Raw genomic sequence first — 23,904 nt, 5'->3', positions numbered from 1 at the left:
AAAGACGCAGCCTGGGGCAGATGCACAAAAGCTTGTTTCATTGACTTTGCACGCGTCGGCCAACTCTTCGCTTTGCATTAGAAAGTAAGGTTAGAGCTCTCCTCTAGCCTCACAACTTCTGTCATTTCCTAATTTGCTTCCAAATGTATTTTTCTGGCTTTAAACAACCCCACACACACACACACACACACACACACACACAGGGATGCACACATTCGCTCCCTTTCTTCCACTCTTGTTGACTGATTGGAGCAAAGCACAGTCGCTTGGTATGGAAATGAACCTTCACGCAAGTTCTCGGTGACCCAAATACATATACAGCATTACACGGAACGTGTCACATGTGTTGATTAATCTGAGGTTTGAAAACAGGTGAAAAAGGCAATTCTGTAACTGAAGAAAGTTTGTGTTGAGCGTTTGGGACGGATGTCTTTTGTAGTCCTCTACAACATAATAAGTCAATTCATGTTGGGGCAATTGGTGAGCTCTCTCGCACTTTGGTCTCCTTCCACAGGCATAAAACATGCATATGAGGTTAATCAGGGAACCTAAATTGTCTCTCGGTGTGAACGTGAGTGTGTGTGGTTGTTTCGTCTCTCTGTGTTTCTCCTGTGATGGACTGGAGACGTGTCCAGGGTGTGTCCAGCTCTCACCTACAGTAAACTGCAGTGCCTGGTGACTCTGATTTTTTGGAATTTATACTAATGATGTATCCCAATTCAGTTTTATGTCATTGATGATGATCTTACTATCTACTACATGATTTCAATTTTAACGTAGTACTGTGTGTGCGTGTGTTTAGAGTGTCTTTGGTGTTTTCATGGGACTATGGTAGACGTCAGTGTAAAGCGTCATGTGTTTTCAATCTTCTGATTGTCTTGAGTGAAGATAAAACTTTGCCAAAAGAAGCCAAACAAAGAACAGATAATATGCGTTGGAAATAATCTCAGGCTGATTTAATTTGTGACGCTATCTGTAAATGTGGCATATTTAAACTGAATTATTATTTAGACTTTAGCTGGCAGTGTGAAACAAAGACAGACGTGGAAGTAGACGTTCGACCCACCTTTGGAGATCAGGGAGATCAGGTGAGGTCCAGTGGAGAGGCTGCTTATAATACTCTCTGCCACCCTCACCACCTCCTGCGGGTTCTTCCCGTTCTCCACACAGTGCAGCTGTTATTATGATATTGGTTATGATTAACAGGTCAACTTTGCCAAACCTATCAATAATTTCCTGGTCATAAGCAGTTTATTATACCCATTACCCAAGCAATGTACAGCAGGCTTGTCCTCCCTCGGGTAGGATAACCAAGTTGCCATAGTGAACAACCGATGTTGGTCTGATTCTGTCTGGTGTCTGTACATCACATCAAGCACACTTTTGTTTCTGAAGCCCACCTTGTTGTTACTGAGCACAACTCAAAAACCAGCAGCTGAATAGTAGACCTACTTCTAAGAGAAAAGCAAATTGGACTAATATTCTTTTAAACATCAGGATAAAGCAATCATTGGGATATGCAGGTTTTTTTTTCTTCTTATCTCTGGGATTATTACCAGACTCTCAGAAATCATTGCCAGAAGAAAGTCACAAAATAATACTTGTGTACATGTGTTTGGCTGATCCCATCCTGTCGAAACTGAGTAACGCTGTAAATTCATTTAGACCACAAAATAGGAGAGTTGCAAAAACAATAGACCGAGACATTAGAATTAAGAAAGGGGAAAAGAACAGAGGAAAAAAGGGCGGCTCTAATAAACATGCAGACCGTGAGAATGCTAAATTTATAATAGAGTTTGAAAACTGTGTTTCTTTGTGTACGTGTGTGTGTGTGTGTGTGTGTGTGTGTGTGTGTGTGTGTGTGTCGACTTACATCAACCCATTATTGACTTTCCAGTTTCTACTTGCGACTTACCAACTTCCTTTTACAAGGAACCAATCAGAGGAGGCAAATTAAGAAGCCACTTAGCATAACTGCTCTGCTAAGAGGCCTGTGCGCGCACACACACACACACACACACACACACACACACACACACACACACACACACACACACACACACACACACACACACACACACACACACACACACACACACACACACACACACACGTCTTTAGCAACAAAGATAAACAAGTGTTCTAATTAAGAATTAATTACATAGCAAAGCCTGGGAGAGAGGTGAAACTCTGTGGAGAAATAAGAAAAGCGGATAGGGATGGAGACGAGACGGGGGGAGACGGAGAGGCTGAATGAAGGGTGGGGGTAAAAAGATGAAGGAGGGAGGGGAACAAGCTAATTAGAAAGGGAAAAGGAAAGGAAGAGAGTCTGAAAAACAAGTGTGAAGCAGGAGAGACAAGGGAAAGATTAGGAGCCGTGAGAGTGAATCTTTGCTTTATCTCTGTACACATGCAATTTAGAGCAGACAATGACAACGCAGGTCGACAAGAAATTACTGACACAACGGGCCCAAAAATTAAGTAAAACAATTTTTTTTCCGAGGGTGCTGATGCAGTGGTACAGTAGTTACTTTCTTACTTTCAATCTATTGCTCTCCCCCGTCTCACTGGGAATGAAACAGCCTAATTCCAGGGCCGAGGTGTGTAATCACACTTCGAGGGAACATAAAACAACATTATTACTGATCCAATTTATCAGTGGCTAAAATACCTCTAAGAGCACAGGAAGGGAAGAATCGCAGGCCTATTTCTGACCTCTATTTTTTATCCAGGTTTTGTTTTTGCTGGCCGTTTTCTTCCTCCAGACTCTTTCTCTGCCCGCCACTTTCATGTTTTTCTCATTAGTTGTATCACGCCATTATAAATCACCTAACAGCATAAAATTAAATATGGAAGGATCCTTGCATGTATTGCTACAGAACGCACACCGTCATTATGCCACTGCTACTCCAACTAGCACATTCAGACCGTTTGATGGTGGTGCTGTTGGAGCTGAGTAACTATTTTACATTGAAATATTCTTTTGTTTAATTTTGTGAACCTTCTTCAAATGACTTTGGAATATTTTGTAGCCTTTAAAAGTTAATATAACGGACTGCCTCAGCACTATTTTAGTTTATACTGTTTATGTACAAAGTTCTTGAAATGGTTCCTCTTACCTGTTGTAGCGGGGGGGGGGGGGGGGGGGGGGGACATTAATTAGCGACGCACATACGTTGAAGCTGCATTTGCCCAGCAGATCCGGACAGCTTCTGACGTGGTAAGGTGTGCTAAATCCTGTTTAAAAACTACACGTTTTGTGACACGTATGAGAACCACATTTATGATTTTGACGGTTAAAAAAAAGGGTTTTAATCCACATATATAATATTTATATATATATATATATATATTTAATACAAATAAATTTGCAAATCCTGATTCCCCTAATGCTTCAACCGAACTTAAGTCTGCTACACTGTGGTTGGTGTCGTTACATCACAGCAACAGATATCTGGCTTGTAGAACGATTGTTACTCCAATTAAAATAAAGTCTACGTTGTTGCTGTCATTGCTTATTTGTTGCCCTACTTATTTACGAGCAATACGTGTGAATCAAATACCGATGGTGTTTGTCCTGTGAAAGACCACGGTGTACTCAGCCGATTTACCAAAACCCCTTAACGTGCTCTCTAGCGCCCTCAAGATTTATGATTCAAAATATTTGCAGGATTGGTCGATCTGATTGTAAGAAATTTAGAGGCTTCTAAATATTTTTGAAAAAAAACCAACAGTGTGTTGGTGACTATAAACCTATTGCTGTGAAGTGAGTAATGATTATTTTTTATGTGTTCATTCTTCGATGGACCGCCGACCTGGTTAAAGTGTTTACAAGACAACATTTTCAAGTGAAAACGGAAAAGTTCCATTGTGTTTCAGGTGTCCGTTTACACGACAACAGTGGTCGGAGTCATTGAAAACGCAACTTTTTGAAAACCGTTCCCAAGGTTGAACTGTTTGAAAATGCCCAGACTCTGTCTCCGTGTAGAGTAAAGTGCAACTTTTTGAAACGCTGCACCACGGCTATAGTAAGTAGTTCTTATGCACAAGCGCAATTAAGTGGACAGTAACGACAACGGCGGCCACGAGAGTGTCAGGACTCCCAGTCCATATTCTCCAGGGACTTGGTAGTTTTGAGGTTGGCAGTCGCTGTAATAACAATCCACCTCAGTTGTACGTAAGAATGTCCGTGTATTTGCCATTGTTAATGATTATATTATGTTGTTGTCTCCATTCATGTGTGTGTGGTTTCATTACAGAAACAACCAACAGTGCCAACACATGGCCTGGCATGTGAACTGCAACGTTTTCTGGTAAACACAAATCATTTACAAAACATTGCCATGTAAACATAGAAATATTTTGAAACAAAAGGTGTTTTCAGTTGAAACATGGTCATTGAATCCAGTTTTTTTTTCATCATGTAGTGAAACACTTATTAAATATATATTTACAAAGAAATATTTTGCTGTAATGTACAGTTTTTAATGATGTTGCAAATTTTAGCAGCAAGACAAAGGTTTTACGTAATGTCAGTCTCAATGTCAAATTAACAAGCAATTCTATGATTATTGTTTGTTGACAATGAAAGTCAATCCAGACAATAAAGATGCTGTCTGACAATCAGTTTGACTTGTTTCCCTGCAAGAGTGGGGCAAAACAATCGCATTTAAAAAGCACTAGTGAACTGCTTATTTCAGGAGGAAGTCGGTGGTGGCTTAACTGCCTCTGGGAAATATGAACACTGTGCACTTGAGCTATTTATAGCTGAAGCTTAAAAGGAGTCAAACCGCTTCAAGTTAACTGTCCATACATCCTCTTTCAAAAAAAAAAAAAAAAAGATTCACAATCCCATTTGGGGAGACTTCCTGTGCCAAATGAAAGCGAAGCGTCCGACCGTGCCACCGTGTTCGAAAAGCAGGAACAGACCCGATTCTGTTCGCCTCAGTGGGTGGGCAGTTCGAGGGAGGATGAGTGCAAGTCTGCTTTACAGAGCGCAGCCTTTCTGCGAGGTCATTCCACTTCTCCTGCTCCACCCCACTGTTCTCCATAGGCAAGGAATTCAAACTCTCCACCTCGCTCCTTTTTCAGAAAAATCCTCTGTGAATCGGGTGATAGATGGTTTGTTTTGGTGGGAGGTGACAGGACTGACACGCCACTGGACCTGGACTGTGTTTTTTTTTTTTTTTTGCTGCTGGTGGGTTAAAAAACAAGTAAATTACAAAGCTGATATCACTTGGCGTTCCTTTCTTGAGATTCTTGTTTAACTGCTTGCAGAAATCAATGACACTGAGGGGGTTAGCGGCGAGACCGATGCTGGCGGCGTGAAATTAAATCCCAATTCCATCTGCTACTTTCCATCGGTCGATCTCCTCTTCTTTCCCTGTCCCCTTTCCTCTCCCTTCCGAACAACTCTCCCTGCCGCCCTGACCTCGCTGCTCTAAAAGATGAAACCAATTTTTCAGCCCCCACAGGAGACAAATTACTCCTAATAATCCCTCGTTTCCTGAAGAGGACCTCTTTCTTTCCAGCTCGGCCAAGAGACCAGAACCTTAATGGATATGTGGAATTAGGAGGGAAATGTCTGGCAGGGCTCGGTAATGACAGGCAGTGTTGTGATTTTCATTGTTACCTTGTAAAAAGTGTAGTGTGCTGCACCACGGACACAGATGATGCTGATGAGCTGACTTCTGATTCAGGAAGTGGTGGATGATGGGCGAGGTGGACTCGAATCACCCAAACAGATGAGACAGAAAATGATGTTTCAAAGCCGGCACAGAGCACTCCCACCGCAATTACATCTGATGCTTAGCTTTCAGGGCTTTTTAAACAGGTGTAATAAAGATCCCTGCATTTCGCCGCATGCTTGTGTTTGTGATGTTTCGCTCTCGCCGCAATCCTCAGACGCCCGATTGTTTGAAGCGGTGGCTGGGAGACGGCGTGAGAGCTTTTACATCTGGCTCTCTTTGAAGATTCATCCCTCGCTCATCATTTCGTTCCTTTAGGGTTCCTACTGGTGAAGAACCTGAGGAAGCTTTCATCTTGGTGACCCAGCGCGGGGACCCCTCTCAGTGACAGACACCTTAAACAACCAACCAGCAATCAGTGCCTTGGTCAGCAGTCCCGGTAAACAAATTAGGAAGCGCAAATGGTTTGTAATAGCAGCTATTTCGATGCTTTTACCTAAGGCTCGGGGTAGAAAAGAGACAGTGGGAGGGGAAGTAAACCTGAGTTTTAAAGTAAAGACGTGTACAAGAAACTTGTTCTATTATTATTATCATTATTATTATTATTATTATTACAAATTTCACATTTAGAATAGCTTCATGTATCTTAGTTGTTGGTCAGCAGGTAGAACTGGTCGTCTCTCGATCGGAAGGTTGCAGGTTCACTTCCCCATCTGTCCATATGTTGAAGAGCAAGACGTTGAACACCAACCTGCTCTTCATGGAGGGACTGAGCACCTTGCTAAGAGCCACCTCAATTGGTGCATTGGAGAAAGAACGATTTTAACTAACATTGTGAAGTGCTATATAAGTGAACTCCATTTATTTATTGTTAATGAACGACGTTGGCCTGTTTATTTTCCTTTGCAGATTGGACTGTGCAGTCTGCGCTGTGTGTTGACTGGTTGGTCACTCCCACGTGACTCCCATGAGGAGGCTCCAGTCAGTTTTTAACCACCTGCTACTTTGTGGACTCACCACTATTTAAAACTTGACCGGCTGTCTTTGACACTGTGCCTTTTCTTTTTTCCAGCACCGACGTCTTGAATATAGAATATCAGGCATGTCTTCAGGGTTGCTCAAAATACTTGGACGAGTTTATGCCAACGGCTTATGTGCAACACTGAATGTCGTTTACAAGATCTGAAAATGTTTGTTGAATCCGTCACTTGAACAACACGAAAACAATCCAGTTCCCAGCACATTGTTTGACCATAAACCAGTTTGGTTTTTTGTGCACAAACTCTTTTGCATGGAATCCAAAAACACAATCTATTTCTACGGACGTGCAAATATGAATACAGGATATTACTAAATGTGAAGACACTTTTTAAGATGTTGAATCGTTAAGTAGGGTGTCGATTCTGTTGATTTGTCGCTAAAGTAAAATAAATACATACATGAATTCACCTTTCATCAATTACCAATAACTGTTTCCCTCCCATCACAGTTTTCTTGGGTTGTAAAAGGATTCTGTTGGCATTGTGCAGTCAAACCCGTAGGTGACCAGGACTGTGAGATCCTTGTCACAAAAGATGGCTAAAAAAATGGCCGAGCAAAGGATTCAGCCATTAAATGTCACCTTGTTTATGCGTTAAGAGATGGATAGCTGCTTTCAAGGGATATAATCACTCTCAATTACCTCGACAGAAATATACACAACTAAACTATTTTAGAGAATCGCCTCCAGAACCGTTAAAGGTTAAAGGTATTAGTATAAACGCTTCAGTTATTGTTGCAAAATCCAGATATAATCTGTATTTGGCATTAATTGGAAGAAATTAGGATTGCAAGAAACAATGCAAGGTAGTTTCCTAATATGAATGCACAAAGCAGAAGAAATCATTTGCATTTCGGTACAAGCTCTGATCTCATGTTTTAAATTGATTCAAATCAAACTGAAATATCTGCAGTTACCTCTACCTTCCAGCATTGCTGGTTCCATGACTACTTCATAGGAGGTTGTAATAAAAAAATGTACCCTGATTTGCCAAAGTTACTTAATTTTAACATAAAAAGTTAAATTTGATGCTTTTTATATTTTTTTGGAGCGATTGAGCAGCAAATGTAATGTTTTTAACCCTGGAGATCGTGGAGAGAATAAAATAAGCAACGGTGAGATGAATATTGATTTTTTTTTTTTTTTATTATTGAGTCACCCAATCACTTTTTTTCTCAGTTATTTATTGGTTTGTTTATCCAACAAGCTGATCTACTGGATTCCCTGGGGATGAGTTGCCTTGTGAATACACAGTTATCGTCGCACGTCGCTCCTCATCACTCCTTCATGTGAAAACTGGAACTCGTGTTTTGGCCTTTTGATGAATCAACTTCACTGAGGACATTGATCTTTGTCTTCTCAAATTGTTGACTTATTATGTGTTTTCATGTGTGTGAAATAAAGTTGATTGTCTTTCCTATGTATTTGTTTTCTTTAACCATTGTGAGTTTGAAGTAAAATGTTTCAGGTAAAATCGCCTGTGAACTGTTAAACGTATCAGTTGATTGAATGTATGTACACAACCACCGAGCCCCAGGAAACTCATGCTTCTTGTTGTGAGAAGTCATTTGTGTACATTTTAGACAACAATAATTGGCAAGCGGCTTCTCGGATCTCTGTCTTGTGAATATACGAACACGTGTACACGTGGACATTAATGGTCTTAAAGTGCTTTTCGGATCCAACTGTGTGAAATTCGACGGAAAAAAGAAAAACCATTTTAACACTGGGTTGGAAGCGTCGTAGCTCATTCCAGTTTTTCATTCACACTCTCCCCTGCCAATGAATTTCCAGGAGAAATGATATTTTGGAATGATGGTTTGAAGGTTGCTTTTTATTTCTCTCTCTCTCTCTCTCTCTCTTTCTTTTTTTTTTTTAACCCCACTGTGAGAAATGTGGAGGAGGAGAAACCCAGAACAAAATTGGGTTTTGTCACTGGGGCTTTGCTGTTTGAAGGAGGGCTATCAAGCCAGATTAGAGCTCCCTCAGTGGTAATGGAACTCAGAGCATTTTGAAAAGCATCTTCCTCCTCGGGTTTCAGCAGAAGATTCTTGAAGATTATGTCTTGTTTTGTCTGTCTGCTTTTCGGGTCGCCAATAAATGATCTTAGGGTTTGATTTCAATGCCACAAGATTTAACCAGATCACCTTGCCTGATTGGAAGAACGTGATTGAAAATCCAATATTTCAAATGTTAATGCAGATATGTTTTTATACTAATAAAGGTCTCTTGGTTGTGGGGTATTCAGTGAAAGCAGTATTACAATAAGTACTCGAGGTAGGGGTTTGGAAATTGTAACATCTGTTCCAACCTTCCAGCCCTCACAGTTGTGCGTCCATATTTGCAATTCTGTTTGTCATTTAGAAACCTGTGAGGTTGAAACCTGCTGTGTGTGTGTGTGTGTGTGTGTGTCCGGGAGGCCTGTAGCAACAGGAGGGGGTAAACAAGACGACCTTTCCAGCTCTGATCACCCTGGAGTGAGAAGACTTGAGTCTTTTCCAGTTACAAAGAAGTAGGAGCTGTCGGCTCTGTCAACGTGTGTACTCGTAGATATCTGTATGTGTTCCTCTGTATGGTCATCCCTTACCTCGGCCAGTGCCACGATGCCCTGTATGTCGGCGTTGCTGATGTAGAGGTGTGAGACTTTCTCCGTCTGCTGAAAAGTCGCCTGCGCACCAGTCGGGTATTCCACGGTCCAGTGCAGAGTCTGGGTTGGCACCAGATTAATCACGTTGTCCACCTCGAACTCCAACTGCATCACCTCGTATGACGGACTGTCCAGCCTGCGGAGCGAGATAGAGGTTGACTGTGTTTGCATGTTTTAACCATCCAAACAAGATAAAGTAAATTAAAGTTCTTGAACCAGTCAGGATGTTGGTGGCTGAGAGAATTCAAGAATACATTTTGTGTACATCATCCAGCTATACATCTTTTATGTTGATGATGCATTCTGCACAAATCAGCAGTCACATGCATGTGTTTGACTATTATTTTTAAAAACCTTTATTGGAAATATATTACCAGAAGTGAACTGGATCTGGAACACTTTGGGTAAGCCGTACCTGGAGTCCTTGTGATGTAAACACACGCAACATCAATGGCTCTTCAGTAAAAAATACATGTTTTATAACATATTTATATATAGCGAGTTAACTATTTAGCTCATTTAGACCGATATGTTGAGTAGTTCTGTATGTCGACTCCCTAATGATCCTAATGTAGGTTACAGGGGGAGACTGAGGGGTTTTAAGCTAATTACAACAGGTCTTCTGTCCAATCACAGTATCTGTGTCATTCATTCCAATATATAGCTTTTCTGATAAATCTTGCCACTAAATTCAAACATGTTCTATAACAAGTGAACAATGGATTGTTTGCCTCAAACTAAAGTAGACAAAGTACACATACGGTTTGTTTTATTGGCCTGAAATAGAAGGAAATTTGTCATCACTGAAAGGTTACAGGCAAGAAATTCCATAAAACCTACTTGTTTGGTTTGAGCAAATAAGGAAGAAATGCTGCAGATTTAGAAAATAGCAGGCTGTAGAAAAGCCAGAAGGTGATCCATTATTTCATTGGACTGAGCCAAGCAAAATTCTTCACTCTTTTCTTTTTTTCCGAGCTCAGTTGGTGTTCAGTTAAGCCAATTAACTGTTGGCTTTGTCTCCAGATTTAATGGGCAGAATTTCAAGTGGTATCGATCGACTCATATAACTCTCATCAAGTAAGTGAATAACTGTATTTCTCAAAGTGTCAGATTATTACTTTGAGGTAGTCCTTTGTGTTTGCCCTTGTGTCAAGACACTCAACCTGAAAATAGCGTTATAACTGAAACTACCCAGAGGAAAAAACGTCATTATCATTATCATTAGCAAGAGCAGGCATAATAAACAGACTGTTTCAAAATGAGCAGCGTGTGTTTATGTTTTTGCTCCCTCTGATGGTTATTGTAATTATGACACAAGCAAAGCAGTGAGAACGGAGTATGTTCAAACGCTTTGACCACAGAGTTTTCATCAAGTGAACTGCTGTTTATGTCCTAATACAATGGCGAGAGTTATCAATGACTGATTCTTAGCTATTGCAATGTGAGGAGTAAAACTTGCACAGTTAAGATTGAAAACAAATGGTCAAATTGTCCAAAGAGCAGCCGTGTGACACATCAAGGGATTAATTAGCTTTACAGATCAACGACATTGGCAGTACCCCCTGTCATTGCCTTTGTAGGTATATTCGGCTACAAGAACTTTAATTTGGGGTATTTTGTTGAGTGAGAGCAGTGCCCTCTGGTGGATCTAATGCAAAATGTTAATGTTAAACGCTAACTTTCCAACGCATTGGATGTATGGAAGTATGGAAGCAAGAACTGTTGAGAGGGCATCTGTTTAAATGAAAAGCTAGAGCATAAATGAGCCTTGAGCTTTTGTTTTAGCTTTTGTGCTTTAGCCAATGACCAACCATGTATTTATTCCCAGTCATGGGCATTAACAATGTAGGTTCAGAAGGCCCTGTTGCAAGCACTCTTTGACTTTGAAGTGCTAAACACACTTAGAAATATTATTCCAGGACGTGTCTCATATCGAAGAGGTGTTATAGTCATTAGAATCTTATCTAAAATATTCTCAGTTCTGCTGGTATCACCCACAGTATTAACATACCTATGACTCCTATTCAAGGTGAGACTGTACATTCAAAGAACACTTTTCAAAGGCACCAATTAGAAATTTGTTCGTTTTAAAACGTAACCCTGAATAAACTCCAGTGTTCAGTTCGTGTCATGCGTCAGCCTTTGCCTGTGTCATAAATGCGGCTTAAACTTCCCGCGAGGTTGAAAACTAAGGCAACCTGAAATAAATCTCTTCATTTCCAACTCTCTTCATGTCCTTTTTCGTATGTACAGAAATGTGTCTGTCATTTTGACAACTTGGATCCCCGCTGCACATCACGCCCTTACAACTCTGCAGACTGTCATTACCTGCTTTGCCCCTCTGCCTGTCAGACATCCCGATCCTGTCTGCTGTTACTGTGAATTACACCCCGTTCTATCATTTGTCACCACACAAATTCTTTGAGTCGCTTTCTCCCAGACTTGAAGCCAACTATGTCACGGCTAAAGCTCGTGCTGTGCCGGGAAAAGTGAAAATTTGGGCCGAGTTAATGATCGCACAAGTGGGACAGAGTCAAATGTCCAAGCACTGCGAACAAAATGTTGTGTTTCCTGCTAGTTTCAAGCTGCTGAAGATAGAGCAAAAGAAACACGGAAAGCCTTAAATAAAAATGGTATCTGAAATGTGACAGCACATTTGTTGCGGTCAAGATAGCGGTGAATTATACCCTGTTACAGTTCATAGTAGGCGCAACACAAAAGGTCTCGTGGGTGGCATTGTGGAGATAAACATTCAGACACACAGTCGACTGCTTCACAACATCGAGAAAGGTAATTTAGATACAGCTTTGGAAGTGAAAAATCTCTCTGTGGTGGCATATCTGACTTTATCTTTTAAAATGTACTTGTTTTCTGTCCTGGTTACAACATCACCCCACCAGGCGCACAAACACAGACACACAATACCCAAAAGCGGCAGCAAGTGGGAGTTAAATGAGAAAGAAAGAAGGCAAGGAGCTGTAAATTGATTCTTGAATCACCATTATATAGCTCTGTCTACTAGGAGTGCGCGCGCACGGGGATATATCGGGGTTAAAGGCCTTGACAAAGCCAATTGTTGAGGGTCTGCGATATCTGGCCGATGTCTGTGTGTGTACGTCGAGGGAGATGGGGTGAGTGATGTGTTGCACGGATAGATTAAGGAGAGAAAAAAACGATGGGTGTCAGCTCCCCTTGACCTTCTTTGGTTTTCTTTCATCCATCTTTTTCTTTCACGGAGAGGTGCAAAAAAAAATAAAAAAAGCTTTGACCAACTGCTGGCCTTGCTAATTAAAAAGCATAAGTACTTCTGCACATCTGTGAACCCATGGGTGTCATATGCCTGAAATAAGCTGTGATGCTTAAAAGGCACATTGCTATTCTAAGTCAAGGGCACATGGAGCTAGACAAGCACACTCACAGCTCATGTAAACGCTCACGGTTACAAACAATGGTTTCAACAAAGACTTGTCAGGAGCTGAAGTTGTGCCTGGTATCAAATATGAGCAGCAAGCTTTCTGTGTGAATTTCCAAAGTGGGACAGAGCATGTTTACTCAATGCAATGCCAATATTTAATCATCCTCGACGGGAGAATAGGGCGGGTCTGGCTGTGGCAGCAGAATGTGTGTCCTTTTCTGTAATTCAAGCCAGGATGCTTGCTTATGATTGGAAATATGCACATATCAAACTGAACTGAAAAGAGTTGAGCTGTCCCACACAAACATTTTCTTTGCTACATTAAGCTCTGAAGTTCTCAAAGTTAACTGGCGATGACCCTTTAATGTGTTGTGACATCACACGTAAATCACATCGATATTAGAATCTAGGAACTTCTAATTGGAGGCTTATGTGAAAGTGAATGCATGTGCCAAGTCTGAAGAAGGATTCCAGAAATATAAGATCATACATGAGAACGAGATAAGAAAATATCACCTTTGCATTGGGATATTTATTTGAGTTGCAATAACAAAGCAGCTATTAACCGTCAGTACAGAGTTTTACATAAGGAATCCATGGTAGCCATTAGAACGGTTTGAGAGTGAAGTTAGGTGGTCTAACTTTAAGATCCTGACCATTATCTTTTTGTGTGACGATTCATGCTCATACTGTGCCTGCTGTGGCTTCCTGTAGATAGAACCAAAGAAATACCCGTTGGGTTAATTAATGACTCTAATTTGGCTGCATGTTTGAACATGATCTATCACTCTCTCTCTCGGAGAGGCTGAGATTGACTGGCAAGCTGTCCAAGGTGTACTTGGATTTTCGCCGAATGTCAGTCCATATTAACCAACCTTGATTTGATTAATGTGGTAATCAAGATAGAATGATGGGTCACTTTCACTCACTTCAATGAGTGCTATTTACAATTCAGATGATGGTAACCTCCAGCTTGCCGCAAAGAGAGCACACAGGTATCCAATGAACTCACTGTTTGATCCTTCATCTCACTCGTGCAGTCCAAACGTAACAGTGGTTAGAAAACAATAAAAAATAATGTTTATAATCAATCATGATCATTACTCCAGGCTCCAGTGAAATGTAATATATTACTGACGTAATAGTGATTATGAAGTAATAGAAGCAAACAGGGACAGAAAAATAGCGTCGAATCTTTTTGTTTTCACCACCATTTTGCCACCGCCACGGTCCACCGTGGCCCCTGTGTCTCTGTGTGTCCCGATCAATATGACTTCTTGTTTAACCTCGGAGGACACGGGAACAGTCGCCCTGTTCCATATTTTCCAACGAGGAGCCCGAAACGCTGCAGAGGTGTAGACGTGTACACACCGAGGCACAATGCTCCGTCACGCTCGCTCTCTGTTCCCGTCTTCCCTCGCGCTCACCGACACATGCACTCAGGCAATGCACAAGCTACACACTTCTCTCCCGTCTCCCGAAAAAAAAAAAAAACATTTACACATACACGCGTGTACAAAAAGAAAGAAAGGGGGGGAGAAAAAAAAGACCCCAAAAATTGTTGAGTGTGTTGGGGTGCAGTGTAATCGCTGGAGCTGAAAAAGCAATGTGTCTGCAGTGACAGGTTCATTCAGGTGTTAGCTCCCTCCCAACCACAAGGCTCCAAAACAATATTACCCCGTCCTCTGGTGCATACGCCTGTACGGACACACTCGCGGCTACACACACCGGTACATTGTTCTCCAGCGCTCGCAGCCAATCAAAAAAAAAAAACCCTTGCAGGAGTTCACACTGTCTCACTACTTTTTGAGTGGATTTTCCTTCGGGCAGTGCTGACCTTCAGCTATTATCGCTCTCACTCATACCGTTCCTCTCTGGCCGAGTCAAACTTTGAACAGCCAGGGTTGTGTTGTTAGGACATAACGGGAAATAGTTGCAAATTAGAATATTGAAATGTTCACAATCTCGTTAACAAGGATGTGTGATGCCGTTTTCGGCAAAAAAATATCAACGGAGAGACCTTACGTGTCCCTTTTTCACTGCGGTGTATAATTTAGAATTCAGTATTGCTGTAGAACATGGCCATTAACTGCCCGAAGAAATGAGATCACGGCTGCGATGAGTTTTCGTCGCAGGATGATAGACCTCACTGATAAGAGTGAGGCGTTCAGCTGTCCAGGAAAAAAAAGAAAATCAGTCACGCAAGTTGCGGCGGTTTGGACATCTGATAAATTCCCCCTTGTCACCTCCCATTAGAGGTTTACCAGGCACGTCCGACTGGGAGGAGGCTCCGAGGTCAGTTCAGGACCCACTGGAGAGATTATATTCCCCAGAAGACATGGACAGAGTTGCAGAGATGTCAGGGCTTCTTTTCTCGCCATACTGCTGCCGCGGCCACGTGGGAATTACATTGGAAAGAAGATGGATAGACGGACGGATGAAAAACTAAGCGGTTTTCACTCAAGATCCATTAAACGTATACTTCAAGGATGCAAATGTGCGATGCTGTCAAGAGTAGTTCGCGGAAGGCTTCGTCAATCCATGATCATCGGAAAAACGAGACAAATGTAGACACTGAGCAGGGTTGTGGGTTAACTGATCAAACAGATCAGAAACTGTATTCATCAGTAAATTCATCGCTACATATTCTGACCCGCTTTTCCCCCCAATATGTAGCTTTAATGCACATAAACTGGTGTCTGTTTTTCAAATGTTGTCATGTGTCACTGCCTACATACAGCTTTTACATTGACGTGGTTGTCAGACATTACATCCAGTAGAGTAGCGCAGTGAAATATAGTTGACTTTTTTGTCCAGAACCCGAGTTAAGATAATACTGTAGATTTGCTTGTACCCACACACACATTGGCACAGTCTTTCCTCAAGGAGATTTATCATTTCAATTGTCTTCCTTTGTTCCTTTAACTGCTCGTACATGAGCCACACTACGCAATGCTGCCCCAAGGTCATCAGTGGCTTCTTGGACACATACTGAATTCTGCACAAGACGGACAAAACTAGCCATAGGATCAAAGTGAAATACTTCTCCATTGGGCAGAAAGCAGGGTGTATTCTAACCATGTGCCCAAATCACATACTCTGTCATTTGTTGATGTGGAAAAGAAACCGGTTTACTCTGAATTCATTTATTCTTGCATTTTGATGAAGAATCAGACTGACGACCCAACATGGAAACCTGCTTTTATCTATCAAGTTTTTAATTTAAGTATGACCCCAGCATTCGTTCAGCAAAAGTTTTAGTTTTTAGTTGTGACATATTCTAACAGTCTGTGGAGGGCATGTGATGCAATAGACCACCATCCACCTCCAATAATATAGGGCGCAGTCCTTTGTACTCTTGACAAGGCTGCTTTTACAGGGAAGATTGTTTTATCATTATTATTATTTTACTGCATGTGTATAGCACTATCTTTCTGTCTCCACAACATCTGATTGGATCTGAAAGAGGCATGAGACAGGATGAGGAAAAGTGGCACTGCCACAAAACATAGTTTACTTCAATACCAAGAAAAAAAAAACCCTGAACACTTCAAAGGGCCAGAACATCTAAAGCCAGACTTTTATTTCTGACTCACCTGTGTAGGAAGGTAATTGATCGCTTGTTGACACGCAAAGCAGACAGACAGACATCTTTTTGATAGTGAATGTTTCTTTGCCTGAGGAGGACGGCCTGCCTTAGCCTATAAACCCAGATGAAGAGATACACTTCTGGGGAGCGGCGAGCGTCCGGTGAGATAAGTTGACTGGACTCGCTCTAGTGCGCAACCTGTTTGGCACTTCTGGAGTCTCAGAGCTGATTAAAGGAGATTGTCCTCTCCCTGTTTATCTATTTATCCATCAATTAAACAATTCCATTTTCAGTCTGGGTCACCTGAGAGGAGGTCTTGTTTACAGCTTCGCTGACTCTGTTCATCCCCCTTTTCTTAATCACTTGTTTATTTCACTGTCTCTTTATCTGCTTGCCTGTATTCCCCATCTCATTTTCTCAGGATTGCATTGCTTCCTATGTGCACTGCTGATGCTTTGGCTAGTCTGACACTTTGGCTAAAAACAACCAACAGCCACAAGGGCCTTTGTCGGTGCTCGTTTGCAAAAAGGGAAACCATGTACTTGGTTGGAGAGATGTTGTTGATTACAATGGGGAACTCTTGAGCAAATGATGAAAACAGTATGGGCAATCAATAAAATGACAAACCTATTAAAATCTAAAAAAAAAGCAAAAAAAACAGCAATTCCTAACAGGTAAAACTGACTTGAACAACCAATTCAATTCACCCAATTCAAAACAACACACAATGTGAAGACAACTTCTCCGTTCCAATGACCCATTAAACCCTTGAAATCTTGAATAAAAAGCACAACACAAATAAACAAAGACTATGAGCGTTGACAAACGTTGTAGGATTCAGGACGATTGTATCTCTCCGTGTTTAAAGAAAGTGAGATAAAGAAAGGAGGACTTGGCACACTGACCCAGAGGGGGGACGGCACAAGGACAAAAACCCTACGACGCCTGCAAGGGCCTCACAGCACAAACGGATGCACAGTCAAGGACTCGTCCTTCCCTCTGTCACAGCGATGATACAACACGTGTGATTCTCTAACTGGTTCATATACACACAACAACACACCATTGCTTGAGTGATGGAGTCAAGTATCACAACCTCACTTTTATTGATGTGCACGCACACACACACACGCACGCACGCACACACACACAGTCGCCACATTATTATCACAGCATCTGATCTGAAACTGATTAGTTTTACCTTCCTTGGGGAGAGATTTGGCCCGTGTGCTCCCTTTAAATGGTAAAATATGTCATCAGTGAATCTAAATTACGGTTGTATTAAATGTGAGCACGGTGGTTGATTATGACAATTACGGAAAATTTCACTCCCCCCCCCCCCCCCCCCCCCCTCCTCCAAACTTGTATTGTTTGCTGAAGAGTTCAGCTCCCTGCGGCTCCTGCGTAATTCAAAACGCCTGTCGCCAAACTCACTGTTTTGTCCTCCTGAAGAGAAGCAGGAGGCAGTCGAAGGAAAATCTCTTCCCTTAAGTCACCCTCAAAGTCATCCCAAACAAGAAAAAAAGATAAAGAATACCCCATGTGCACAATCCATAAACACACACATATGAGCTCACTCACACCATGTAGCAAGTGCAGGGTGCAGGGAGGACAGGCTGTCTTATCAAAGCATACTGTAGGAAAGTGGTCGTCTCAGGGGAAATTCAAAGGACGACAGAATACACACACACACACACACACCTACAGACATGCACCGCTGGCAAGAAGAGAAGGAAACCTCCCCTGGGAGAATACAAGGCAGGAAAGAAAGGATGGTAACGGGAGGAGAATGAGAAAAAAGGCCAAGGAACCATTTTTCTCTTTTTGCTCAGAGGAAGTTGTCACTTACAGCATTTCACCTCAACGCCTGCACAGCCAGTGGCTGACAGCAAGGGGTGTGTGTGTGTGTGTGTGTGTGTGTGTGTGTGTGTGTGTGTGTGTGTGTGTGTGTGTGTGTGTGTGTGTGTGTGTGTGTGTGTGTGTGTGTGTGTGTGTGTGTGTGTGTGTGTGTGTGTGTGTGTGTGTGTGTGTGAGAGGTTGAGACGGAGGTTTCCAGGAAGACGGACAGATAGATAGACAGACAGATAGACAGATAGACAGATAGATAGATAGATAGATAGATAGATAGATAGATAGATAGATAGATAGATAGATAGATAGATAGATAGATAGATAGATAGATAGATAGATAGATAGATAGATAGATAGATAGATAGATAGATAGATAGATAGATAGGTGCACTCACATGTGCATATTTCATGCTGGCCTGGCTGTCCATCAGACATTCACATTTAATACCACCACCTCAGTGTGCACTGGGTTGCACACATGCATGCATCTGTCCATCCACCCATCCACACACACACACACACACACACACACACACACACACACACACACACACACACACACACACACACACACACACACACACACACACACACACACACACACACACACACACACACACACACACACACACACACACACACACACACAGCCGCCGCTGAGTCGTTTTAACCTGGTTTAGCCTCCACTGACCGGCTGTCAGATCTGGGTTGCCATCAGTTATCAAACCCAAGGATGTCATGGGAGACGGGGGCGTGGGGTGTGATGGGGGACGGGTGTGTGTGTGTGTGTGTGTGTGTGTGTGTGTGTGTGTGTGTGTGTGTGTGTCCAGTAGGAGATTCCGGTAGAGTTGCTCACATTATGTTTGTCTTCAATTCTAATGACAGAACTGGTTGATGAAGAATGAGGAAGACTGGTGCATGAACAATGCCAGGTATCTTGAAAATCCACATCTTTGAGTGAGAACCTACTTACTTTTAAGAAACAACTCATACTAGTCCAATAAAACAGCACTTAAGTTTCATAAATGGAGTCTGAAGCAAAGGAAACTTTTTAGAAAAGCACACGTCTTTAAATTTAAGGTGAAAATCCTAATAAACTTTAATACAAATTTTAGTACATCATGTTGATAAATGTATGAAAGTGTAGAAAATCTGACATTCACCAAGGAGAGGAAGGATATCTGTCTTTACCGCAGCCTACCGATGTAATAATTTGCCCAACATTGAAAACCGACCACAAAGACTTCAATTGTGTTACATTTCACGACTAATAATGGCCAATATTATTAGTTGTGTTTGGCCATTTATAATACAATGTGTCTTTAACTTAAGTTATTTGGTCAGAATGTTGATGTAGCCAGGTAACTAGATTAGACTTTCTATCACAATCCTGATTTTCTACACTGATTTTATGATAATTTATTTTTCATTCATGAGTTATAAACTGTGTTTGTAGTTAACTGCTCAAAGATCAAAAATGTCATTAAGTTACATCTCATGCAGTACTTTCCGAAGGTTTGTGTGCTGAGACATAAATAATACAAAGCATCCTGGATCATACCTACATGCTTGTTGGTAACAAACTAAAACGTGTGCAAGTAGATTCAATTACAGGGAAATAGAGTGGAATAGAAGTGAATGCATGAGAAGGGATCGGATCCCCATCCAATATGGCGGCCACACTAACGTGAAGCTCCAAAAGTGAGAATGAAGGAAAACACAACTTTTCTGGCACGCTGCTACTGGGCATGTGCAACATGACTGTAGTAAGAAGTTCTGCACGACCCCGAGTATATGGACAATAACAACAACGATGGCGTCACGATGACGAGTGTCATGACTCCCAGTCCATATTTAGGACTTGGTGGCTATATAGTTGAGAGTCACCGTAATAGAAATCAACATTCCACGTCTGTCTAAATACGAATGTCCGTGTACTTGTTATTGTTAGCATTTATAGCAAATTGTTCTCTGTGCGCACGTGTGTGCGGTTTCATAACAAAAACAACCAACAGCACCGACCCATGGCCTGGCATGCTGGATACACTGTTTTCAATGTTTCTGCTATTTCTTTTTTCAAACTGTTGTCGTGTTAACACATCACTTTTCTGAATGAAAAAATAAAATAAAATTACGCTTAGTCATTTGAGAAGTTGTCATGCAAATGGGACCTACGTTTCACTTCCCATGCATGTGAGATGGCAGCTCTTTATTCAAAGTGTTTTCTCCGCTCTGCTTGCGAAGTGCTTTCAATCCAAAATTAAAGCAGAAGAATTAATACAGAGACCAGAGGGGGGATGGTGTATCCCTGTCATCAGTCCCAGAAAACACATTCGAAAATGTGTTGCTGAATGAGGCCCGTTGCACTAATATGTGCACAACTCCAATCACGCAGCAACGGCCAGCTTACAACATCAACAAAGAGTAAATGAAATGCACAAGCACACAATGCCTGACAAAAAAACCAGACCAAAGTGCACACACGCCCAAAGACTATCCTATTATCGCTCTATGAATAATGCAAACACTGAAGGTGAATATTCATTAAAAAAGATCTTCTTGGCTGATTGACAGTGTCAAAGCTGACAACATTTCATGGATGACATGTGAGGAAATTAACAATTCAACTAATTTCTTTACCATTCCTGTATTGAAAGTGTGTGTGTGTGTGTGTGTGTGTGTGTGTGTGTGTGTGTGTGTGTGTGTGTGTGTGTGTGTGTGTGTGTGTGTGTGTGTGTGTGTGTGTGTGTGAGAGGCAGAGATGGTGAGTGTGGCTGAGATGTCAAGAATACAGTGAGGTTGTCACAGAGAGGACAGAGAGGACTCTGGGGGAATGAGTTTGCAGAAACAAAGGACATGGAAAGACTCACACACACACACACACACACACACACACACACACACACACACACACACACACACACACACACACACACACACACACACACACACACACACACACACACACACACACACACACACACACACACACACACACGCACTGCATCCCTCTAGCAAAGACATCCAGATCGCCTGAAGTGGAGCTCCAGTGAATTTGACACAACAGACACATTTGCATACACTGCGTTCCTGTGCTCTTCATTAAAACGTGCACACGTGACCTGACGGGTCCACGCACTCAAGGTGAAAAAGAAGAGGCCGTGAGAGGAGGGATCGATGGTGGTGAGCGGCTGAAGAGTGCGATGCACCGACACTGACACTGTGGTCTTGTTAGTTACAACCTTTGTCTCTGTCTCGATCTGCGGGTGAATTTCCTGGTTTCAGCAGAACCGCTCCGAAGCACAGACGCTCCACTCCGCCTCCACGTTATTTCCTCTCTATTAGTCTCTGACTACATGGACAAGCAGTTACATTTACCTGACGACTTCAATGAAGCCTTCATCCTGCCATCCTTGTGCAGTTTACAGCACATTAGACCCCAGAACAACTTAGGAAATACATCAAAAACACAACAGCCAATTATATTTTATACAGCCTCCCATCATATTTAGCTGATTTGCAAGAGCTGTTGTAAAGCCCATATTACAAAATGTACATAAATGTAGGATGCAATGTTGTACAAACCCCTTAAACCCAAGGCGTCACAATAAAGAAATAAATTCCAAAGTCTGATGATGATATCTGCACTGAGACAAATCAGAACAGTTAGGACAAGGCAAAGGATCCCACTGAGGAATTCTTTAATCCCATCGGGGAATTCTTCAGTCCCATCAAGGAATTATTTGATCCCATTGAGGTATTATTGGATACTATTGGCAAATTCTTTGATCCCATCAAGGAAGTCTTCTATCCCATTGAGGAATTCTTCAATCCCATCAAAGGATCCCTGTCTCGTCCAGAACTCTTGGTCCTTAACAGTCCTGGACCTTATTTGCATTAGTTTTGCTTTAAAACACTCCAAATGTTTTCTTTTCTACCAGTGCGGGAGGTGACCGAGTACGGACTCACTGAAATATGCAAAGCTTTGTTGGAAACAGGATGTTCTAAATATTCTGTGTATTTTTAAGAGTTCATGGTGCATTGAGCTGCCCATGCCATAGACACAAATGCAATCTAATACAATCAGACATGCAGGATTTGTGAAGTGAAAAATACAAAAGTCAAGAAGGTTTCTTTGAGATGCAACACAGGCCGTCTGCAGTTTCAAATGTTGGTTCATTCAACCACAACAGTATCGGTACATTTTAAATTGGCGTTCATCTAGAAAAGACGCCACCGTTTTGTTTTTTATTGTGGCGATCCTTGAATTAGTTTCAACTTAAGTTGGTTACACGGCAAACAGTTCTCAGACAATCAGCCTTCCAAACTGTCTGGATGTGTCAAGGATATTATCTACTCTTCATGGGATTTTCAAAGTCGTCACGCTTTCACATAAGGTGCTTTTATCCTACATTATTTTATCATGTAGTTGTTGACAGACTTTGACTCTCTGAAATTCTTCTCGTATACCCAGGGATGTCTGCAGACATTGTACAAATTCATTTTAACTGGAATACCTTTAAGTGGTGTAATACTTTTAAAATCCGCTTTGCCAGTGGATGAAATTAGCCAGTATTTTCAGTGAATTGGTAAAATGTCTCCAACATCTGTTGTTGTCAATGTTTAAGACTTTAACTTAAGGTACTGTATGATGTATGATGTACTGAAACCAACACATACAGTTGAAATAGCAAACTACAGACTGAATCATGCCTACGGGTAATTTTAGAGTCACTAATTAACCTTTTTTATGGACCGTGGGAGAAAAATAGAACCACAGCGCCCAAACAGGGACTAATTCATCACGATCTTCATTATAGAGAATATGAGTGCAGATAGACAGTATTTTAGTATTTTCATGTATTCTGAAAGCCACATATCTAATGAACATCTGTTTAAATCTGTGTGGACTATTTGGATTAATTTCATTAGTTTCACATCTATATGAAAAATCCACACCAAACAACACTTAACTTCATGGTTATATTTGTACATCAGTGTTTATTTCTATCTAGGATATGATTATGTCAGTCCTGCTATTATTTGCCTTCCTGTTTCTTGGTTGTTTTTTTTCCCATTCTGTTCTCTGATTGTCCCCACTACCATTTTTAGTTTTTTGATGTCACACTGTTGTGCATGGACATAATCTTCCCCTCTCGCTCTGTGTTTCTGTCTCACACCCGCCAGGCCGGCTATCTCCTTGTCTGATTGCACATGGGCCGTTCTCCGACATGCACGGACCCCCTGTCATGCACTTATAAACACACACTGAGACCGATGTCATTTTGTATTTTCGTTCGCTCTTTCTTGTTCACAGCGACCCCCCGCCTGGACAACCAAATAGCCACGTCTCCCACCCTCTTTCACTAACATACACAAATGGACATGTACACTTAAGTTGCGCACACAGCGTCTCTTTTTATCATTCGCTGAAAAAAAAAAAAAAACCACCATCTTCCTTCATTTTAACAAGAGTTATACATTCTCTCTTTCCATCAGACACACAAGAGGGGACAAACGCAGACCCCCCACCTGCACCTACAGCAATATTCAACATGCAAATGCTTTTAAAAGATGCTCGCTGGAGGGACACGAGTGTGCTACCACACCTGTGTGTCAATGCATATTTAAATCGCTCTACCGGGAGTTGTGTTTAGCCATTTTTCAGTGTGCTTT

The 23,904-nt window shown here is 41.7% G+C and overlaps 1 protein-coding gene across 1 annotated transcript in view; it reads right to left on the bottom strand.

The window, feature by feature from the left end:
- LOC308111673 (transmembrane protein 132C) overlaps positions 1-23,904 on the bottom strand; it is a gene marked incomplete at its 3' end in the record, with an annotated part of 313,423 nt that overhangs the window by 77,470 nt on the left and 212,049 nt on the right. The window contains exon 5 of the mRNA XM_080466658.1: positions 9,314-9,509. Within this exon, the coding sequence (XP_080322784.1) occupies positions 9,314-9,509 (196 nt within the window). The remainder of the gene's footprint in view (positions 1-9,313; positions 9,510-23,904) is intronic.

Source organism: Lipophrys pholis, assembly GCF_963383615.2.
Source record: "Lipophrys pholis genome assembly, chromosome: 7".
In the NCBI taxonomy this organism is placed as follows: Eukaryota; Metazoa; Chordata; class Actinopteri; order Blenniiformes; family Blenniidae; genus Lipophrys; species Lipophrys pholis.
The sequence above is the reverse complement of the archived record's forward strand: the minus strand, read 5'-3'. Positions and strand labels throughout refer to the sequence as shown.